This window comes from Labrus mixtus, chromosome 13 (genome assembly GCF_963584025.1).
Source record: "Labrus mixtus chromosome 13, fLabMix1.1, whole genome shotgun sequence".
In the NCBI taxonomy this organism is placed as follows: Eukaryota; Metazoa; Chordata; class Actinopteri; order Labriformes; family Labridae; genus Labrus; species Labrus mixtus.
In genome coordinates this window covers 6,370,197-6,387,809 of record NC_083624.1, presented here as the reverse complement: position 1 = coordinate 6,387,809, position 17,613 = coordinate 6,370,197, and the positions used below count along the sequence as shown (strand labels likewise).

The 17,613-nt window shown below is 38.4% G+C and overlaps 1 protein-coding gene and 1 long non-coding RNA gene across 2 annotated transcripts in view; both read right to left on the bottom strand.

Annotated features, from left to right (window-relative positions):
* LOC132986793 (uncharacterized) overlaps positions 1 to 17,613 on the bottom strand; it is a 69,088-nt gene that overhangs the window by 36,976 nt on the left and 14,499 nt on the right. The window lies entirely within an intron of this gene.
* me3 (malic enzyme 3, NADP(+)-dependent, mitochondrial) lies at positions 172 to 17,325 on the bottom strand. The gene is made up of 15 exons (XM_061053417.1): positions 17,155 to 17,325; positions 15,518 to 15,750; positions 10,487 to 10,620; positions 8,904 to 9,053; positions 8,281 to 8,356; positions 7,432 to 7,593; positions 7,161 to 7,264; positions 6,965 to 7,074; positions 6,716 to 6,813; positions 5,755 to 5,868; positions 5,559 to 5,664; positions 4,149 to 4,291; positions 3,425 to 3,598; positions 3,241 to 3,339; positions 172 to 1,271 (listed from the first exon to the last, which is right to left on the bottom strand). The coding sequence occupies exons 2-15, from the start codon at positions 15,743 to 15,745 to the stop codon at positions 1,110 to 1,112; spliced, it is 1,860 nt and encodes a 619-aa protein (XP_060909400.1). The 5' UTR covers positions 15,746 to 15,750; positions 17,155 to 17,325; the 3' UTR covers positions 172 to 1,109.

Genomic DNA, 17,613 nt, shown 5'->3' with positions numbered 1-17,613 from the left:
TAAACTTGATAATTAGAGAACTGCATTGAGATTCACAAGTGTCTATTTCCCTGTGTAGTGGGAGTAATGTGCCTGCAGGAATATAATAGATTTATGTTATAGTAATGCCTTTAAATAAAAAAAATACCATAAATCAAACACTCGTTTTTTTTGACAATTTTATTCCAAAAGTTTTATATTCCCTTTGAAAACTTCAAGCATATGTCTCAGTGCTAAAGCTGGCAGAGCGTCATGTTCTCTAGGAGTCAAAGATCAGGAGACAATTCATCAGTAACGTTGGCAAAAATACAACAACAGGCAGAGCTCTGTACAAAACTAAAGAGACACACCCTTTGTATACAAAAAAAACCTCCAGATGGTGGCGTTAAATCCCCAACAAACCAAACTCTTAAAACACATTCAACGAGAGAGAACCGCCTCCCGTTTGAGAGAAACGGAAATATGACTGATCCTGGAGTGTTTTCTGTCCTGTGTGCAGACTGACGGGAGTGTAAAATATGAAGAAGCTGCTACGATGTGGACGAGCCAGCTGTGACTTCTATGAACTCTTTGCTTCTCACTGCTTTATAATAAATCCTCTTTTAGTTTCTGTGAAGCCCAGAGACAGATTTGTGCGTTTCTGAGAGCGACTGCTTTGTGTTTTCATAGTCCAGCACTGATTCTCAAAAAGCTCTCTCTCAAAAAAAAGGTATTTTAGTCACTGCGAGTGCCGAATACTGAAACATCTGAGCTTTCTAATCTAATGGGAGAGTAGTTTTAAGTTGCAGAGTTATGAAAGTCCTTCTATTGATATCTGATATGCTTCAGTTCAACTTTAAATCAGGTGCAGAGAAATGTTGAAACATACACTTGAGAAAACTGATACAGCCATGAGAGAATAAAATAAACACTACAGAGAATCACATAGAAAGTGACGTCTTAATTATTTCATAACCGTCCATCTGACACGGGAGCAGAAACTTTCTAACATTCATAAAGAGACAAAGAAAAAGAAAAGAAGCTAAAAGGCAGAGATTTGTTTGCAAGTTCCTGAAAGGAAGTGATGCAGAAATCCTACAAGAAGTAAAGTTAGCGTGTTGACTTGTAGAAGCAGCAGAGGCGTTTTCAGATCACACGTCCTGGACAGTCATGGCGTCCTGAGGCCAGCTGTACGAGTCCAGTGTGAACGAGTCGTAATCAGGACTGTAGATGTGAGACAGCACGAACGCCTCCTTGTCTTTGGGCTCGGGGTACAACGATGCGATGTTGTGTTTGTACGCATAGTTGACGATCTGGAGTGGACAAAAAATGAGAAAGTGGTGTTACATGGCTGACAGCACGAGACCTCGCTCCTTTTTTGATTTGCTCCTCGAGGTAATCACCATAACACTAGAACGACCGGCATTCTATCTAGAAAGGCCATAACGGTCATTTTGACTGTTTACGAATTTTTTGCATATCATTTCAATAATCAATATCAAATATAAGAATAAATGGATCTGTAATGTTGTGAAAGGTATAATAAACTTCAGGGCACAAACATTAAATTCTAATGAATTTGAAATTTGAATAGTTTATCGAAAACCACGGGAACAGCAGCCGGCGTTTTTTGCGAATGGAAATGATCTCTGTATCATTCTCAGGTTCAATCTCAGAGCCAGTGTCAGATGAAGAGAGACCAGGAGACATCACTTTGTCCGAACCTGTGCCTCCATCAGACTCTGCCTCATCAAGGCTCTGGAGCCTCTGTGGCAGCAACCCTCCTCCTTCCTGACATTTCTGTTCTAAATCAGATCCTAATTTACTCTATTCTGCCTTTTCAATGTTGATTAATTCAAATGTATGTCTCCTATTCTTTCTATATGGTTTTAGGCGGGTAAGCTTTCTTTCCTCCTTGGCTCGAGCGTTATAAACAATAGTTGCTAGGCAACAGCGATGCGCACCTTAGTAGTGGTGGGCGACATAACGATCTTAGATCGTGAAGGATTTTAACTTGCTGACGATCTGCCAAAGCAGAGAGATCGTAGAACCGGGCTAATGTGTTTATTTTATCATGCTGCAGTTTATGCTCCGACACAGACGCGTCCTCATTAAGCCATTCAAAAAATAATTGTTTTTCATGTGAGGCTGAATTTCAAAAAGAGTGTCTGTCATCTGCAAACTAACATCGATGAGATAGAGTTTTAGTATCTTTAACAAAAAAAAAAAAAGGAGCCTTACCTTTTATCACATTTAATTCATAATTTCAAATGCATGGATGAGATTTTATTTTCCAGTTTGTAAAGAGAGGCAAACAACTAGATCCACGTTGGCCTCCAAACGGGAGCTTCTTGGTGTGCTTCTCTTTTTTGATTTTTCATTTTACAGTGTGTACAAAATAAAATCTCAAATGTTTCAACTTGTTTTCGACTGATTCTTCAAAAGTTCAGAAGTTATCCACAAAAGAAAAGAAAGAGACACCTTTAAGTAGATTTACTTTTAGCTGAAGACATTTAATACTTCAGGTAAATAATAATAAAGCCCGTACTGAATTAGGAAAAAGGGCATTCAAGTTCTCTGCTCCCTCTTCTTGGAATCGGTTGCAAGATACTTTAAATCTTCGGGAGCTGGTTTCTTTGAATGTTTTAAAGGTCGTCTTAATGATCTGACTGTAGATGTTTCAGCTAACTCGTGTTGAACCTTTTTGATCGCTTTGTTGCTGATGACTTATGACAGATTCTGATGAATGATTCTTTTTGTGATTCCTGTATTTATGTTCATTGTTGTTAAGTGTTTTATGTCTGAAACCCTGTGATTGTGCTGCTGCCTGTCTTGGCCAGGACGCTCTTGTAAAAGAGATTTTTAATCTCAATGAGACTTTTTCCTGGTTAAATAAAATAAAAAATAAGACAATCATTTTAACAATTCAGTGATTATTAGGATTTGTGATATCACGTTTTCCTAAATGATCATGAAACGACATGAAGTCCCAGTAAATGTGTAATATAAGAGGTTAAATCATTTAACTTCATCATTTTTACTTATCATGTTACTTCAGCATCTTTTGCTCTACTCACCACTGCACTGTTTCATATTTAGTCTTGTAAATATTAGTCTTTTCTTATTATGTTTATTGTTGATATTTAATGTTGTACCTGTACATAAGAGAGCACAGTTCACTGAAGTTAAATTCCTTGTGTGTATGTAAGCATACCTGGACAATAAATCTGATTCTGATTAAGTAAATTCATTTAAAATTGTGAGGTGTAAAAGTTGTCTCACCTTTACCGCGATCTTAAAGGACACCTCTCTGATCGTGCTCAGAGGAGGATACAGTCTTCCCTCGGCCAGGTTCTCCTCTGTTACCATGTCAGCTATCGCCTGAGAGAGAGACACAAGAAGATATAAGAGCCTCATCACATTAAAGTTAACGTGTCATTAATAAACGGTAGAGTGGAGGTAACACCTCTGCTGTGGTGAGGAACACATCGTCAGATATGTGACGCACTCCGCAGGCGATGACGCCCAAAGCCACGCCGGGGAAGACGTAGGCGTTGTTGCCCTGGCCGGGGTAGAAGGTGCGTCCATCGGACAGCGTGACCTTATCAAACGGACTTCCACTGGCAAAGATGCCCCGGCCCTGAAAACACAAAAGGAAGAGGAGACGGAGGAGAGATTTACTGTAACAACTGAAAAGAGCGAGTCGCCTTGAAAGATAAGAGGAGTGTCTGCTTTTTCTTTGTTGACATTTTAAAAGACAGAAGAAGAACGTTTCTATAACAGCAGGGGGCAGTAGAGTGCAATACACAAAATATCAACAGAAAAAAAAGAGGGCAGATTTGCACAAGATGACTCACCACTGTACAGGAAATCCATGTGATCGTTCAGTGTCTACATTTCATGTTTTCAAGAGTGTGTCCTGGTGTCAAATGAAGACTGGTGTATAAATCCACCTTAAAGGCTTCCTATGTGATTTTTCACACTTAAATATAATACAAATCAAATATATCCTCTGAAAATAACTCTGTGAGTCATGACTCTGAAAGAGAACTACACTTATTTCAAAAAAGAGGATTTTAACATCTTTATATGAGGTAGAGTCTGCATGTCTCAGTTCTCATTTTTAAACAGAAACACACTCAGACACACATTCTCTTCATGTACTTCAGTACAGAGAGGCTGATTGTTACCTCTGTGAGCTGGTAGCACTGCTCCGCCGTGCACTCGGCCTTGCTGGTTGGATTGCTCAGAGCGAAGATGATGGGCCTCTCGTTGAAGGACGCCATGGCTTTGATAATCTTCTCAGTAAACGCTCCCGCGACTGCAGCCACCCCTTCACGACCAGGAAACAGAACAACGTCAAACTAACTCGGATGTGGCTTATGGAGCTGTGTGTTTCAACCAGGTACGCTCAAATGATCTTGTGGAAAAAAATTATGTTTTTGAACTAAATTGTAAAGTTGTGACATCAGTAGCGGGATTGAAACCATGGGGCTCAAATATAGTCGGGCAACAAGTTACAAGAGAAGAAGAGAATGTGATGCATTTTTGTAATATGCTGTCTTTATGTGATATACTATTACTACTATACTATACTATTTATGTTTTGATAATTTATTCACTTGTTTCTATTTCTTTTTCTGCTCTTACCTTCTTATTGCTGTTATCTTTTGATTTACTTTTATCTCTTTTAGTTTCTTACATCTTTTTAAATCTTTGCTCCTCTTGGTCTCAGCTCGTGTTGTTGGGTTCTTATGATGGTTCTTGTGATGGTCGGGTTATATATGTCTGTTGGGTATTGTGCACTATGGGTTCTTTTCTGTTGAATTGTATTTAATTATTTTTAGTATTTTGCATCTGTTATATTCTTGCTGTTGTTTATGTTCTTCTGTGTTTGGTTTAGTTTGTCAAAGCACTTTGTAAACCTGTGTTTTTAAAAGGTGCTATATAAATAAAGTTATTATTATTATTATACTGTTTGTAAAGTTGTATTGGTATTAATTGTTGTTTATAACTGGGTTTTTTTAGACCACAGATGTAAATTCGCTTCATAGCTAACTCCAGCCCTACAGTTCTGATCATGTGCACGGCCCCTTTCAAAATAAACCAAGAAAATAAGCTAAACAATCTTCAAACTGTTGTTTTCAACAAAGCAATTGTAGATCTGATTAAAACATGAATTACATCTTCATCATTTCCTCTGCCATATAAAACACAGAACATGTTATCTTATCACAGTTTTGATTAAAACCCCGGACATTTCCAGTTCATCCTTCATGCCATGTTTGAATTAAGGCCAAACGATAATAACATTGAGATCTAAAACACCAGAGGAGGCGTTAGGATTACATACACAGGGTGGATTAGTTAATTTTGTTTTTTGTTATTCTGATGAGCAGAGTGTCAGGAAGGACATTCACCTGTTTTTCCACAACTGAGCAGGAAATACTGAACAAAGGACGGATGAAAAATACAACTCAGGTTATTCAAAATGTTTTTAGAGCACCGTTAAAAACCTAAATGTTTCTGGAGGATATTAAGTAGCTGCTGCTCAGTCTTCAGGGAAACCTCACACTTGTGTTTCCTACAGGTGGACTCACCTATGATGGCGGTGGGTTTGATGGTGTGCACCACCTCGTCCAGGGTCTTCAGGTGTGGGTGATCGTGGGCGAACTCCTCCTTTTCATGGTTTATATGGCCCCTTCCCTGTAATCATGAATCTCTGTTTATATCCTGCTTGTTGGAGGATTCACCTACAAAGCACAAACACACACAAACACACAAAACACACATTACCTTCACAATGAGACCTTTTGAGTCCACCATCCAGATTCTCTTGGCGGCTTCTTCTTTTGGCACTCCCTCTTTGGCCATGGCCATGATGAGCAGGTGAGCGATTCCCAGAGCAGCCTGGAATAGAAAAAAAAACAAACAATGATTTTCACTCTACATCACAGACTCCTTCATTAGCCTTCATTAAAATGTGTCAATGTTAATCTGGTTAATATGTATGAATGCGTACGTATGTGTGTAAATATATATATATGACTGTATATATGCATGTAAATATATGCCATCATCACTCAAGTTTTACTTGGCGTTTGCAAAATGTTTTGTTTCTTGATCTGGCAAGTGATTCTCTTTTTCTTTTTCCGCCGCTTATTTTAATACAATTCTTAGTTTTACCTTTCCTGGTTTACAGTTAGATGAAAGCTGTTTTGTTACAAATGTTCACTGATATGTTGAGTAACTGACTCTTCCTTCTGTTTACTATCTTTTTTAGCTTCCATTTCTAAAGATTGGGGTGGGATGGGGGATGGGGGAGGGCAAGAACTGGTTTGATGGTTGATGGAGGTGGGACGGGTCTTGCTTTTTATTTTAATTTTTTGTTTTGTTTTGTTTGTTTTGTTTGTTTTTCTCTTTGTTTTACTGTGTTTTGTTTTGTCCTGGCTTTATGGGGAGGTGAAGTGTACCTCTTGTGTTTTTGTTTGTCTGGGTTGGGTGTTCCTATAATAAAAAATAAAATAAATAAAATAAATAAAATAAATAAAATAAATAAAATAAATAAAATAAATAAAATAAATAAAATAAAATAAAATAAAATAAAATAAATAAAATAAATAAAATAAATAAAATAAATAAAATAAATAAAATAAATAAAAATGTGTCATCGGAGTTGTGGCGAGGTCTTACTAGTCTCTTAAAATGAAGGACAGTTTTTTTTATATAAAAAAAAACAGAAAGATCAGCGTCTCACCTCGCCTGCCCCTTGGAAAACAAAAGTGTGCTCTAACAGTTTGTTCTTGGTTAACTTCAGCGCAGCCAACACTCCAGCAACAGCAACTGAGGCCGTGCCTAAAAAAGACCAAGAAAAGTGTGATATTTGTTGGCTTAGGGAAGCAAGGGATGATGATGTGGAATTTGTGGATGGTTAAAATTATTATTATTTTTTTTTTTTTTACATCTTAAATCCACAGTTACACAGTTAATTTTTTTTTTTGCGTACCTTGGATGTCGTCATTAAAGCTACAGTATCGATTCCTGTATTTGTTCAGGATGCGGAACGCGTTGCTGTTGGCAAAATCCTCAAACTGTATCAAACAGTTCATCCCGTACCTGCAGGGAAAAAGTGAGGCGGGGGGGGGGGTCAGACCGAGACTGGATTGCTCACACCTCATTGGCTGATTTGTGTTTCCACTTACTTCTCTGTCACCGCCTGCATGAACTCGTCGACCAGCTCGTCGTATTCTTTCCCTCTGATTCTCTTGTGTTTCAGGCCGATGTACAGCGGGTCGTCGAGCAGCGCCTGGACCGAAATCAATCAGAGGTCAAAGTTCATTAATGAGTGACATCATCGGTATGAATCTGTAAATGATTACCAAAGCACCAATCTGATATTGATGATAGTAACAACTATTGTGAGATATGAAGTTCTGCAGCAGCTCATAAATCCTCCTGCAGCTCTGCGCTCACCTGGTTGTCTGTGCCGACGTCCAGCAGCACAGGCAGACACTGCTGCGGCCGAACACCGCCACAGGCCGTGTACAGAGCCAGCTTCCCCACAGGGATCCCCATCCCATAACCCCCCAGGTCGCCCAGGCCGAGGATACGCTCCCCGTCTGTCACCACAATGGCCTGAAAACAAAATATCAAAAGGAGAAGATTATGAAAAGGATAGGTTGATAGTATTAAACAAAAAAACAGTGTAATTATATAAAATGTGAAAAATATGTGTGCAATAACCTCAGGTGCAATAAGAGATGCAGAAAGTAGAGACAAGAAAACATTTTTATATTTTCATTTCATTCAAGATTCAAAATGTTTATTGTCATGTGCACAGTAGGAAACATGTTTCCCTGTACAATGAAATTCTTTCTTTGCTGTCCACAATGAATGCCAACAATAAAATATTAAAATTAAACATAGCCAAATAAAAATAATAATAATAATAATAATATATACAAATATACAAAAAATAAGGCAATTTGAAGGCAGTAGAGTGCAATATATATATTTGCTTTATTACAGTGTATAGCTTCTGTACAGTTTATTTTAATTTAATTAGCTGTTACTACAACTTTTTTTTTTTAATTTTATTTGTACTTCATTCTTTTTTTCTTATAATGCTATTCTATTTTATATATCATTTTAACTTTTTTGTAGAAGCTGACTCAGGGAGAAACGCACAAGAATTCCAATGTATCTGTGCTGTCCTGTACCTGTGCAAATGGCAATAAACATCTATTCTATTCTATTCTATTGATAGGTTTGTTATATCTCATGTAGAAGTAGCTGTGTGCATGTGTGTGTGTTTGTCTTCACCTTTATGTCTTCTTCAGGCCAGGAGTTGAGCACTGTGGCGATGTGGCCTCTGTCATGGATGGTGATGAAGAGTCCTCTGTTCATAATGAGATTGCAAGAGAGTCCAGGTTACACTTTTTGAATGTTTTGTTTGTTTTTAAATCAGCGTCCTGTATACAGCATGTTTTTATTTACTTATTTATAGACAGACAAAATAACAAACCACAAGAGCCTCAGGATTTTAAAACAAACAAACTGCAGTGATTTTATGAATTATAGGTCAAAAGGATTTTGACAATGAAACTCATGTGGAGATGAAAAGGCAAAAAATGAATACTTGTTTTTGGTTCTGTCAAACTTTATTAGCTGAGTTTATAAGTGTAAAATCCAGATATAACATACAAAATAAATTGAAATTAAAAGCCATTAAAAAAATAATTGTTTTTCAAGTGAGGCTGAATTTGAAGATTGTCTGTTACCTGCAAACTAACATCGATGGGATAGAGTTTCACTATCTTAAAAAAAGGAGCCTTACCTTTATCACATTTAATTCATAATTTCTAATGCATGAGTACATATGTAGACAATTATGCGGGATTTTCTCAAGCACCATAGATACTGTTTGGATGTAAAAATGATCTCACCGGGGTCTCCTGAAGGCGAGTCCGTACTGTTGGCAGGCCAGGCCGACGGTGGGAGTGTACACTATGGGCATGAACTCCTCGATGTCCGAGGTGAGCAAACGGTAGAACAGCTTCTCGTTTCTGTCCTGCAGCGTCATCAGCAGGATGTACCTGAGACAAAAAGAGAAATAACAAGTTGACATCATGACTCCTGTTTTAGAGAGCTGACAGATCTCTGATCAGAGTTACTACACCTTTCTGCATGATTGTCATCTATATAGAGGGCCAAATGCATTCAAAAGGAAATCAATACAAAAACCATAAAATTACCAATAACAGCCACTGTAGTGACTGAAGTATCTCTACAACTTTATATAATAGTCTTCTATACCAGTGGTTCTCAACTGGTCCGGCTTCAGGACCCACTAACAACCTTCACAGAAGAATTGCAACCCAAATTTCTTATTTTTTTGATGAACAATGGTGCAGTTTGGATTCTCAGTCATTATAAAACATGTGACAGAACAAAGAAAAGGAATAAAACAAATAGTTTAAAAAGCACTTCATAGACTTTTTGACACCTTTTTTTTGTCCATGCACACAATCGCGACCCACTGAAAACAGCTCCGCGACCCACTTTTGGGTCCTGACCCACCAGTTAAGAACCACGTTTCTATGCTATACTATAGTGATCAACTATGACGATGGATACTTTAAAGCTGTGGAAGCAGAGAATGGCAGTGAGTAAATGAAGGTTTTATCAACACCACAAGTAACTCAAGGCATGATCATCTGGATATAATAAAGATTTGTATAAGATAATGAAATAATTAATTAACAATTTCAACAAATTACAACAGACTCAGTGTAAGTTCTATTATCCTGCAGACACTCTAAAACTTCAGGATGTTAGGCGTCATCACTGTAAGCATTAAAAATGTGCTGATGTTAGCATTTGGCTCAAAGTTCGACCTCACAGAGCTTTGGACACTTTTTATCACTTTTATCACGCTGATATGTTTTAATGTCCAGAGTACAGAGTGACATGGTGAGGTGAAATGAAGAGAGAGGGGGAGAGAGAGAGAAAGAGAGAGGGCGAGAGAGAGAAAGAGAGAGAGAGAAAGAGAGAGAGAGGGAGAGAGAGTGAAAGAGAGAGAGAGAGAGAAAGAGTGAAAGAGAGAGGGCGAGAGAGAGAAAGAGAGAGAGAGAAAGAGAGAGGGCGAAAGAGAGAGGGCGAGAGAGAGAGAAAGAGAGACAGAGAGAGAGAGAGAGAGAGAGAGAGGGCGAGAGAGAGAGATAGAGACAGAGAGAGAGAGAGAGAGAGGGCGAGAGAGAGGGAGAGAGTGAATCAAATCAGGGATTCTTCAGTTTTAGATCTTTCTGAAACAACAGGCTGTTTGACGAGCTTTAAAAGCATCTTGTGTGACTAAACTTTTGATCATTCTTCAAATCAGGCAAAAGCAACAACTGCATGCAACTCATGTGACTCACTAAGATTTGACCCAAACTGTAAGGGGGAGGGGCCTAGTCATTTAACATCTGAGGCTGCATAGTCGTCCAAACCTCTCCAGTATGCTCTGTACTGTTTGTGTCTTTTGTCATACTTGTCCAGAGGGTTGCTGCGAGTTTCGTAGCTCTTCATGACTCGCAGCACTTGCACGTCCTGCGAGAGGAAGCAGGGGGGCAGCAGGCCGTGGATGCCCAGTTGTAGGCGCTCCTCCAGGGTGAAAGCCATTCCCTGCAGGGCGAGAGAGAGAGAGGAAGAAGCGGTTATACAACTCATCCCTAAAATAGTTCAGTCCGGGTAAAGTCCACAAAGAAGTCGGAAAACTCAGACCACAGTGACTCATGTGTTAGTCATCAGAGTTTGAGTTTAGTTATGAGTCACAACCACACCCAAATACAGTGGTCTTTTTCATCTGTTCTCAGGGTCATGAATTATTTTTCCATTTTGAGTGGAAACATTGTTCTAAAAAAAAAAAAAAAACCAGCAAGGGGACAGTGAAAAGTCCAGGAAAAGTGTAAATGACCCAGTCGTCTGTTGTTAGTGTGTATTTCAATTTGAAATGTTTTTCTTTTGTGTTGGTTTGGTGATAACTTCCTGTTAGTTACATCGAAAAGACGGATGCTCTTATTTTGAAAGGAAACGTACAGGAAGTGAAGTGAAAAAGTAACTAAAACCTGCTAAAACATGTGTTTCAAACGGTCATTTCTTTTATTAAGCACCCCGCTGTTTGAGGCGCGAGGTTTGTATTTATTTTGTTTCACCTGCACATTGATAAGAAGTTACTTAAAAGTCACATTTTGTAGTTTTGTTAAGTTTTAGAACCGTAATTTGATCAGGTTAACGTGTGTGTGTATGTGTATGTGCATAAGGTTTAATTCATATTAATTCATAAGGTTTAAATAACAATATTAAGGTCTTCATTTTACACATAAGAGCATTTAAAGGTTTAAGTTCATATATTGTGTAGTTATACACTACAGTAATATTTTCTTTATTACTCTCTTTTAGTTCTTACGGTGTTTCCATTAAAAACGGAAAGTAAGGAACTTCAAATAAAAGTCTGAAACATCAGTTTGAGAGTAACAGCATGGGGAATGCTACGAAAAAGTCTTTGTAACTTTAAGAACACAAGGCCATGCTTTTATTTTGGTAAGCAGCAGCCTTGCACCCCTCTGCCGTCTGGTTATGATTAGAACTGCTTCTCTTCTGTTGGCACGCTGTCCAAAGAAGAGTGATTGGAGGGTAGTGTGAGGTTTAATCTATTTATTCTGTCCAATAGTGAGGGAGCCTCAACTAACTCCCCCCGTCAGCTCCTCTTCTCTTCCATCGTCTCCGCTTCATCGCTCCCTCCGTTTCTTCTCCATTCTCGCACGCCAGAGGAAACACTGACCTACATGGAAAATAAACTGGCCTTCTAAGAGTCAGTTTGATCTACTGTAGAGAGGTCCATTTTATTAACACATGAACTTTTAGCGTACCGTATTGTACCGATGGATCACTGTTAAAGAAGCACGTTGAAGAATATGAGGTCTTTAGCTTCATGAAAAGCTGTGTGATGCAAACTTTACCTTGATAGAAGTGATTATATACTTATTTAAAAAAATACAACTAGGCTAAAATAAATTGCTACAAATTAGTTTCTATTTTGTCGGAATTCAAGATTTTGCTTGCAATACTCATTTTAAGTGTTTTAATCTGATGCTGAAAAGTCTTTATATGTGATTTTTCACACTTAATTATAATATAAATCAAGTATATCCTCTGAAAATAACTCTGTGAGTCATGACTGTCTACAATGGGTGTAACACCCGAGTCCCACTGTCTGTGATTTTTCAGAGTTTTCAGAGTCCTATCTTCAGTTTGTTTACATCGCCCGGACGGCTGGCTGACTCCTCCCCTCGTGTATAAAAGTTGTTTAATTGACGGACTAGAGAAAAGAAGAATAACATACTGTACTCACTGCTTAACTGTGTTTCTAGATCACGCTCATTTCAGGTAAATTTACATGCAGTGTGAAGATACGAGCATAATAAAGATCGCTAGCATTAGCATGCTAACACAACAATGCACCGCGAGTTGTTTTGGTTTCATGCTGGTGCTCAAGGGCGACATCTGCTGGATCAAAAAATCACATATAAAGACTTTAATTTGAGTGGAAATATTTACATGAAGAAAACTTTTTTTGCCTTAATTCCACAATTATTTTGAAAAAATAAATATTTTCTGCACTGGCAGACAAATTAGACATCAAAATGTTTTGGTCTTTTCATGCACAGAGGATTTTTTCTCAGGGTGTGAAATGCAATAGTGGCTCTAATATCCCCCCCCCCCCATCTCATCTTACAATCATTACATTGTCTGTTATTTCAACACGCCGCATGCTTTCCAATTGATGCTCAACAGCTGAACAACGCCTCACAAGCGTCCTGTCACACACTTAATAGCTGCAAACAACAACAACAGGTCTGCCTGCCAGAGGTGAGGACACACTCTGATACACCGACGCCTTTAATATGAACAAGTCGGACGACATTGACGCTGGAGAAGGACAGGAGTGTCACTGTGCAGGGAAAGCTTCAAACACAACGATCCAACGACACAAATAACGTACACAACAATCAGCGAGAGACAGAAGGTCACAGATTAACCGAGTTAACTTAAACCTATTAAAGGTTTAGCAGGTTAAAGTAAACCCCATTAAAGGTGGTGCTCTGAGCGGTGGCTGTAATTAACACAAGCAGAGAGTGAAACTAAACATGCATGGTAGATTAGAGATTGTTAACCACTATTTTAATAACTTCAATTCAACCTTATCAATGATTACTGGGAAGTTACAACTTAATAAGACTGTAAAACATCATGACCACAGCAGAGAGGAGAGAGGTCATTTTTTATTGTTATGAGACGTTTTTCATTTGACCTCTGAGAGCTCATTGGAAACAGTGTTGCAGGTTTGAAGAAGGACAGAAGTTACTGGGACAGAAATCTCCTCTTACTAAAAATCTGACTGAAATACAGTCAATATATCCAGCAGAGGGGCTCAGTGTCAACTGTGTGATTTTAGTTTATGTAAAGAAAATTCAGTCCAAATTCAGGCTCCTATTCCTCCACCACAATCCACAAACAAAGACCATCTTATTTTTTCTCCCCACCTGTGCATTGCACCCAAATTAATTAACTCGACTCCACCCATAACACAAAATAGCTGCTAAAATAAGCCCAAATAAATCCATTATTCACCATACATTTTCCATGTCAAATCAAATACTTCTCATAAATACTTATTTCTAACAACACAACAAATATGCTCTATTAGCACAAACTTAAATCATACTTCTGAAACTAAAGCTACCATGATTAAAATGGCCTCTACAACACGTAACTGCTGACTGAGCACCAGCAGAGGAAGGAACTGGGATTGACCTCCCATAAAACCAAAACCAAAGCAATAAACTCAGCAACAGTGTCTTTCCTGCTCGTATTGTAGAGTTAGCAAGGCATCAAAAGAGATCTCCTGTTGCTGAAAACATCTGGTGAGTAAATGAGTGAACGATGTTCTGGCTCAGTTTGTGAAACTGCAGCACACCTGGAAAAAATACATATCATGGCTGCAAAAGCCCTGATGTTATTCAGGGTTAATACCGTCACAACAACGTGTGAGTCAACTTAAAATTAACCCTATAGCTAATGTTTCAGCTTTACAACAACAAAGAGAGAGCAGCCAGAGTGTGACAGAGTGATCAGATGAATGTACAGGGAGACTTAGAGGTGGATGTTTAAACACTAAACGTCTATCTCACTTAGAAAGGAGATTTGGCATTCAAGTGGTGATTACAAGTTCGTCCCCCCCTGGCTATTTCTGATTCTGAATCGCCGCATGGTATGCAGGATGTGGCGCTGTCTTTAGTAACAGCCCACACAGAGAAAGTGAAATTCTTGACTCTGAGGAACTCTTTGCAGAAACAACTTTTTACGCTGTAGTGAAGATGCAGCAGCCAAGTACTCGCATACACAGAGTAGAACAAAAGACTCTCTCCCCATCTTCAAATCCAGACTCAAAACCCATCTGTTCAAGATCGCCTCCTCACTCTAACATTTTAACTGTAATTACACTGTCCTACATTTCATTTATTTTATTGTATGCTGATTTTATCCATCGTTGTTTTTTAAATGTTGATTGTTGTACATTGTCCTTGTGTGTCTTGAAAGGCGCTGATAAATACAATGTATTATTATTATTAGTATTATTATTATTATTATTATTAAAAGTACAGACAGGAGTGTTGTCGAGGTTGTTCCCACCAGAATATTTTTGGGATGAACCAACAAAAGTAAGTGCTGCAGAAATTCAGATTATCTGAAAATGTCTGTCCACTTTTGTTCTTCTCAGTGTGCGAGTATTTTCCTGCTGCACCTTTAACTTGTTCCTGACTAGAATATATGTTTATTGCCATTTGCACAGGTACAGGACAGTACAGGTACATTGGAACTTTTGTGCGTTTCTCCCTGAGTCAGCTTCTACAAAAAAGTTTAAATGATATATAAAATAATTGCATTACTGTGGTACAACACTGCCTCTCTTCTCTGCTGTTTACATTACTTGCTGCTATTTATCATACCAAGTCACTTTAATCATCACTTGTCACTTTATCTTGTCATTCTCTGCAAATACTGTCTCAATTCCCTGCATAGTTAACTTCATCATTCATTTTGTACTTGTATATACCCCCTGTTTTTATTTTTATTTATCTTATCTATTCTGTTTAATGTGTATTTTGAGCTTTCTTGTCTGTGCTGCTGCAACGCCCGAATTTCCCCTCTGAGGATCAATAAAGTATTATCCTATCCTAAAATAGAATAGCATTATTCAAATACATAAGTTGTAGTAACAGCTAAGTAAATTAAAATAAACTGTACAGAAGCTATAGACTGTATTAAAGCAAAGATATAATACAAAAAAAAACTACAACATCAGAGAAGAAGAGACATTTAAAGCAGTTTTTAAAAAGGCACAGGTCAACAGCTGTGAACCTTCCACTACTGCTGTAGACATTTGAGACCCAGCTGAGGAATGTATGGTATATTTATCACATGCCTCAGAGTCCAGGTGATGGACAGGTAAGCTCACCTTGTTGAGGTGTGGGTTTCTGGTGATGTCGTAGCCCCTCTTCTTGGTGCTGATGCTGGGCTTGTGGCCCGTCCCGGAGTGACAGACCCGCACAGTCTGGAGGCAGTCAGCTGGTATCCCCCCGGCATGATGACCCGGGGAACCGCCGAAGACCCCCATCCCGCCCGCCGCCGCCGCCGTACGTCTACACAGGGACAGAGCGGCTCTTCCTGGGAGGGAGTTCATCATGCTGCCTGCAAAAACACATTCAGAGACACCCAGTCAAAACCCTTCTGCTGGCGGCAGGGCTGGCCCGTGGCATAGGCAGTATAGGCAAATGCTAGGGGCGCCAGCCTCCTAATACACTTCTTCTTTTGTGACGTAGGCTGAGTTGTTTGGGACACAAAACCTACTTTTATATTTATTGACATCTCTGTACTTAGTTAACTTTCACCCTAGTCGATTAAAATGTTTATTTTCCACCTCCTGTTGTCATTAATAGTTTTAAGCTCTTGCCTTTAGAGTATTGATGTCTAAGAGCATGAATGCATTTTGTCCTCACTGAATAGATATTTGTGCATGCTGTAGGTCTGGTTGTTAGGAAAACGTTTGGGCTCACCTGAAAAACTACGCTGAGGTTTCTGTACTGCTCTGAACAGAAAATAATATTTTGTTTTCACACTATATTATAAAATGCAGATTGTTTAACAAATGCTCATCTTCTCTCTCCAGATGCAATTTTAAAACATTTCAAACCATCCCCTGCTGTACCTGTCCCGTCTGTGACCACTTCTGCTCCCTGCACTGTTTGATATTGTTTGTTCTGTTAAACTAGTTATTTTTATTTATTTATAAGAAATATTAGAGTTATTACCATTTTATTCATGTTTGTTTTTTTTAAATAAATAAATGATGTTAAATATAAAGCTTTTCTTTAAGTGTATGAATATTTAAATAAATAAATGATGTTAATATAAAGCTTTTTTTTAAGTGTATGAATATTTAAATAAATAAATGGTGTTAATATAAAGCTTTTCTTTAAGTGTATGAATATTTAAATAAATAAATGATGTTAATATAAAGCTTTTCTTTAAGTGTATGAATATTTAAATAAATAAATGATGTTAATATAAAGCTGTATGTCAGTTTTCTTTAAGTGGATGAATATAATAATATAATAATATAATAATATAATAATATAATCTTTGATGGTCAAACTGGCTGTAATTTAAGGGGCAACTGCTGAATCTTGTCTAGGGCACCAAAATGTTTAGGACCGGCTCTGGCTGGCGGTGAGGGTTACCTTTCAGGTCAAAGAGAGGACACATGACCTAGAAAGTCCAGACAAACCGTGAATAACTCGAGTTCAGCAAGTCTGTGCTCCTGTAAACAACCTTCACCAAGAGTCTCAAACATTAGCATGAGGCTGACACAGGCTAATAAACAACAGGTGGACTGAGCATCATGTTTTAGTTTAAACACATTAATAAATAAAAGGAATTCAATAGAAGAGACTAAACACCAGCTGATATGCTCATGTGAATATCTGCTTTCATCCTGCAGAAGCTCAGCTAGCTCCTGTTAGCTGCTTTTAAGAAAATCATTGTCTGCGCAGCTGCTAAAGCTAGCTAGCCATGTAGCTCACATGTTAGCCTCACCTGAAACCGACGAGAAGCTGCTGCAGAAACTTTGACTTCAAATCTTCATAAGACTCTGCTTTCTGTTAACGATGGCTGTTGTTCTCAGTGGATGATGGGGCGGATCGACAACTAACAGCTGATCCAGGAATATTTTGACATTGACTGTTTCACTTCCCCCCCTCCCCAAGTCAGTCGGCCTCCCCAAACAGAGGAGCAACCAATCAGAAAGCAGCCTGCAGAGCTCAGGGGAAGGCCAAACCCCGCCCCCTCCCTCCTCTGATTCAGTAAACACAAACTCCATCTTCAGCTTCAATGTGTGCACACAACATGCAACACGATTATATTTAAAATAAGTTCACATTTTGATTGCAAATACAAATTCATCTGTTTAATTTTAAGTAAAAACTAAAGTCTCAAATGGCAGCACTGATTTTGAACAGTAGCCTTCACTGTCTATTAAAATATCCTTTGCTTCCC

Coding starts and splice junctions, on each gene's coding strand:
- me3 (XM_061053417.1), bottom strand. CDS start 15,745: ATGATGAACTCCCTCCCAGGAAGAGCCGCTCTGTCCCTGTGTAGACGT. Junction 7,594..8,280: donor GGCCTGAAGAAGACATAAAG/GTGAAGACAAAC, acceptor TTTTGTTTTCAG/GCCATTGTGGTGACAGACGG. Junction 5,665..5,754: donor CAAAAGGTCTCATTGTGAAG/GTAATGTGTGTT, acceptor TCATGATTACAG/GGAAGGGGCCATATAAACCA.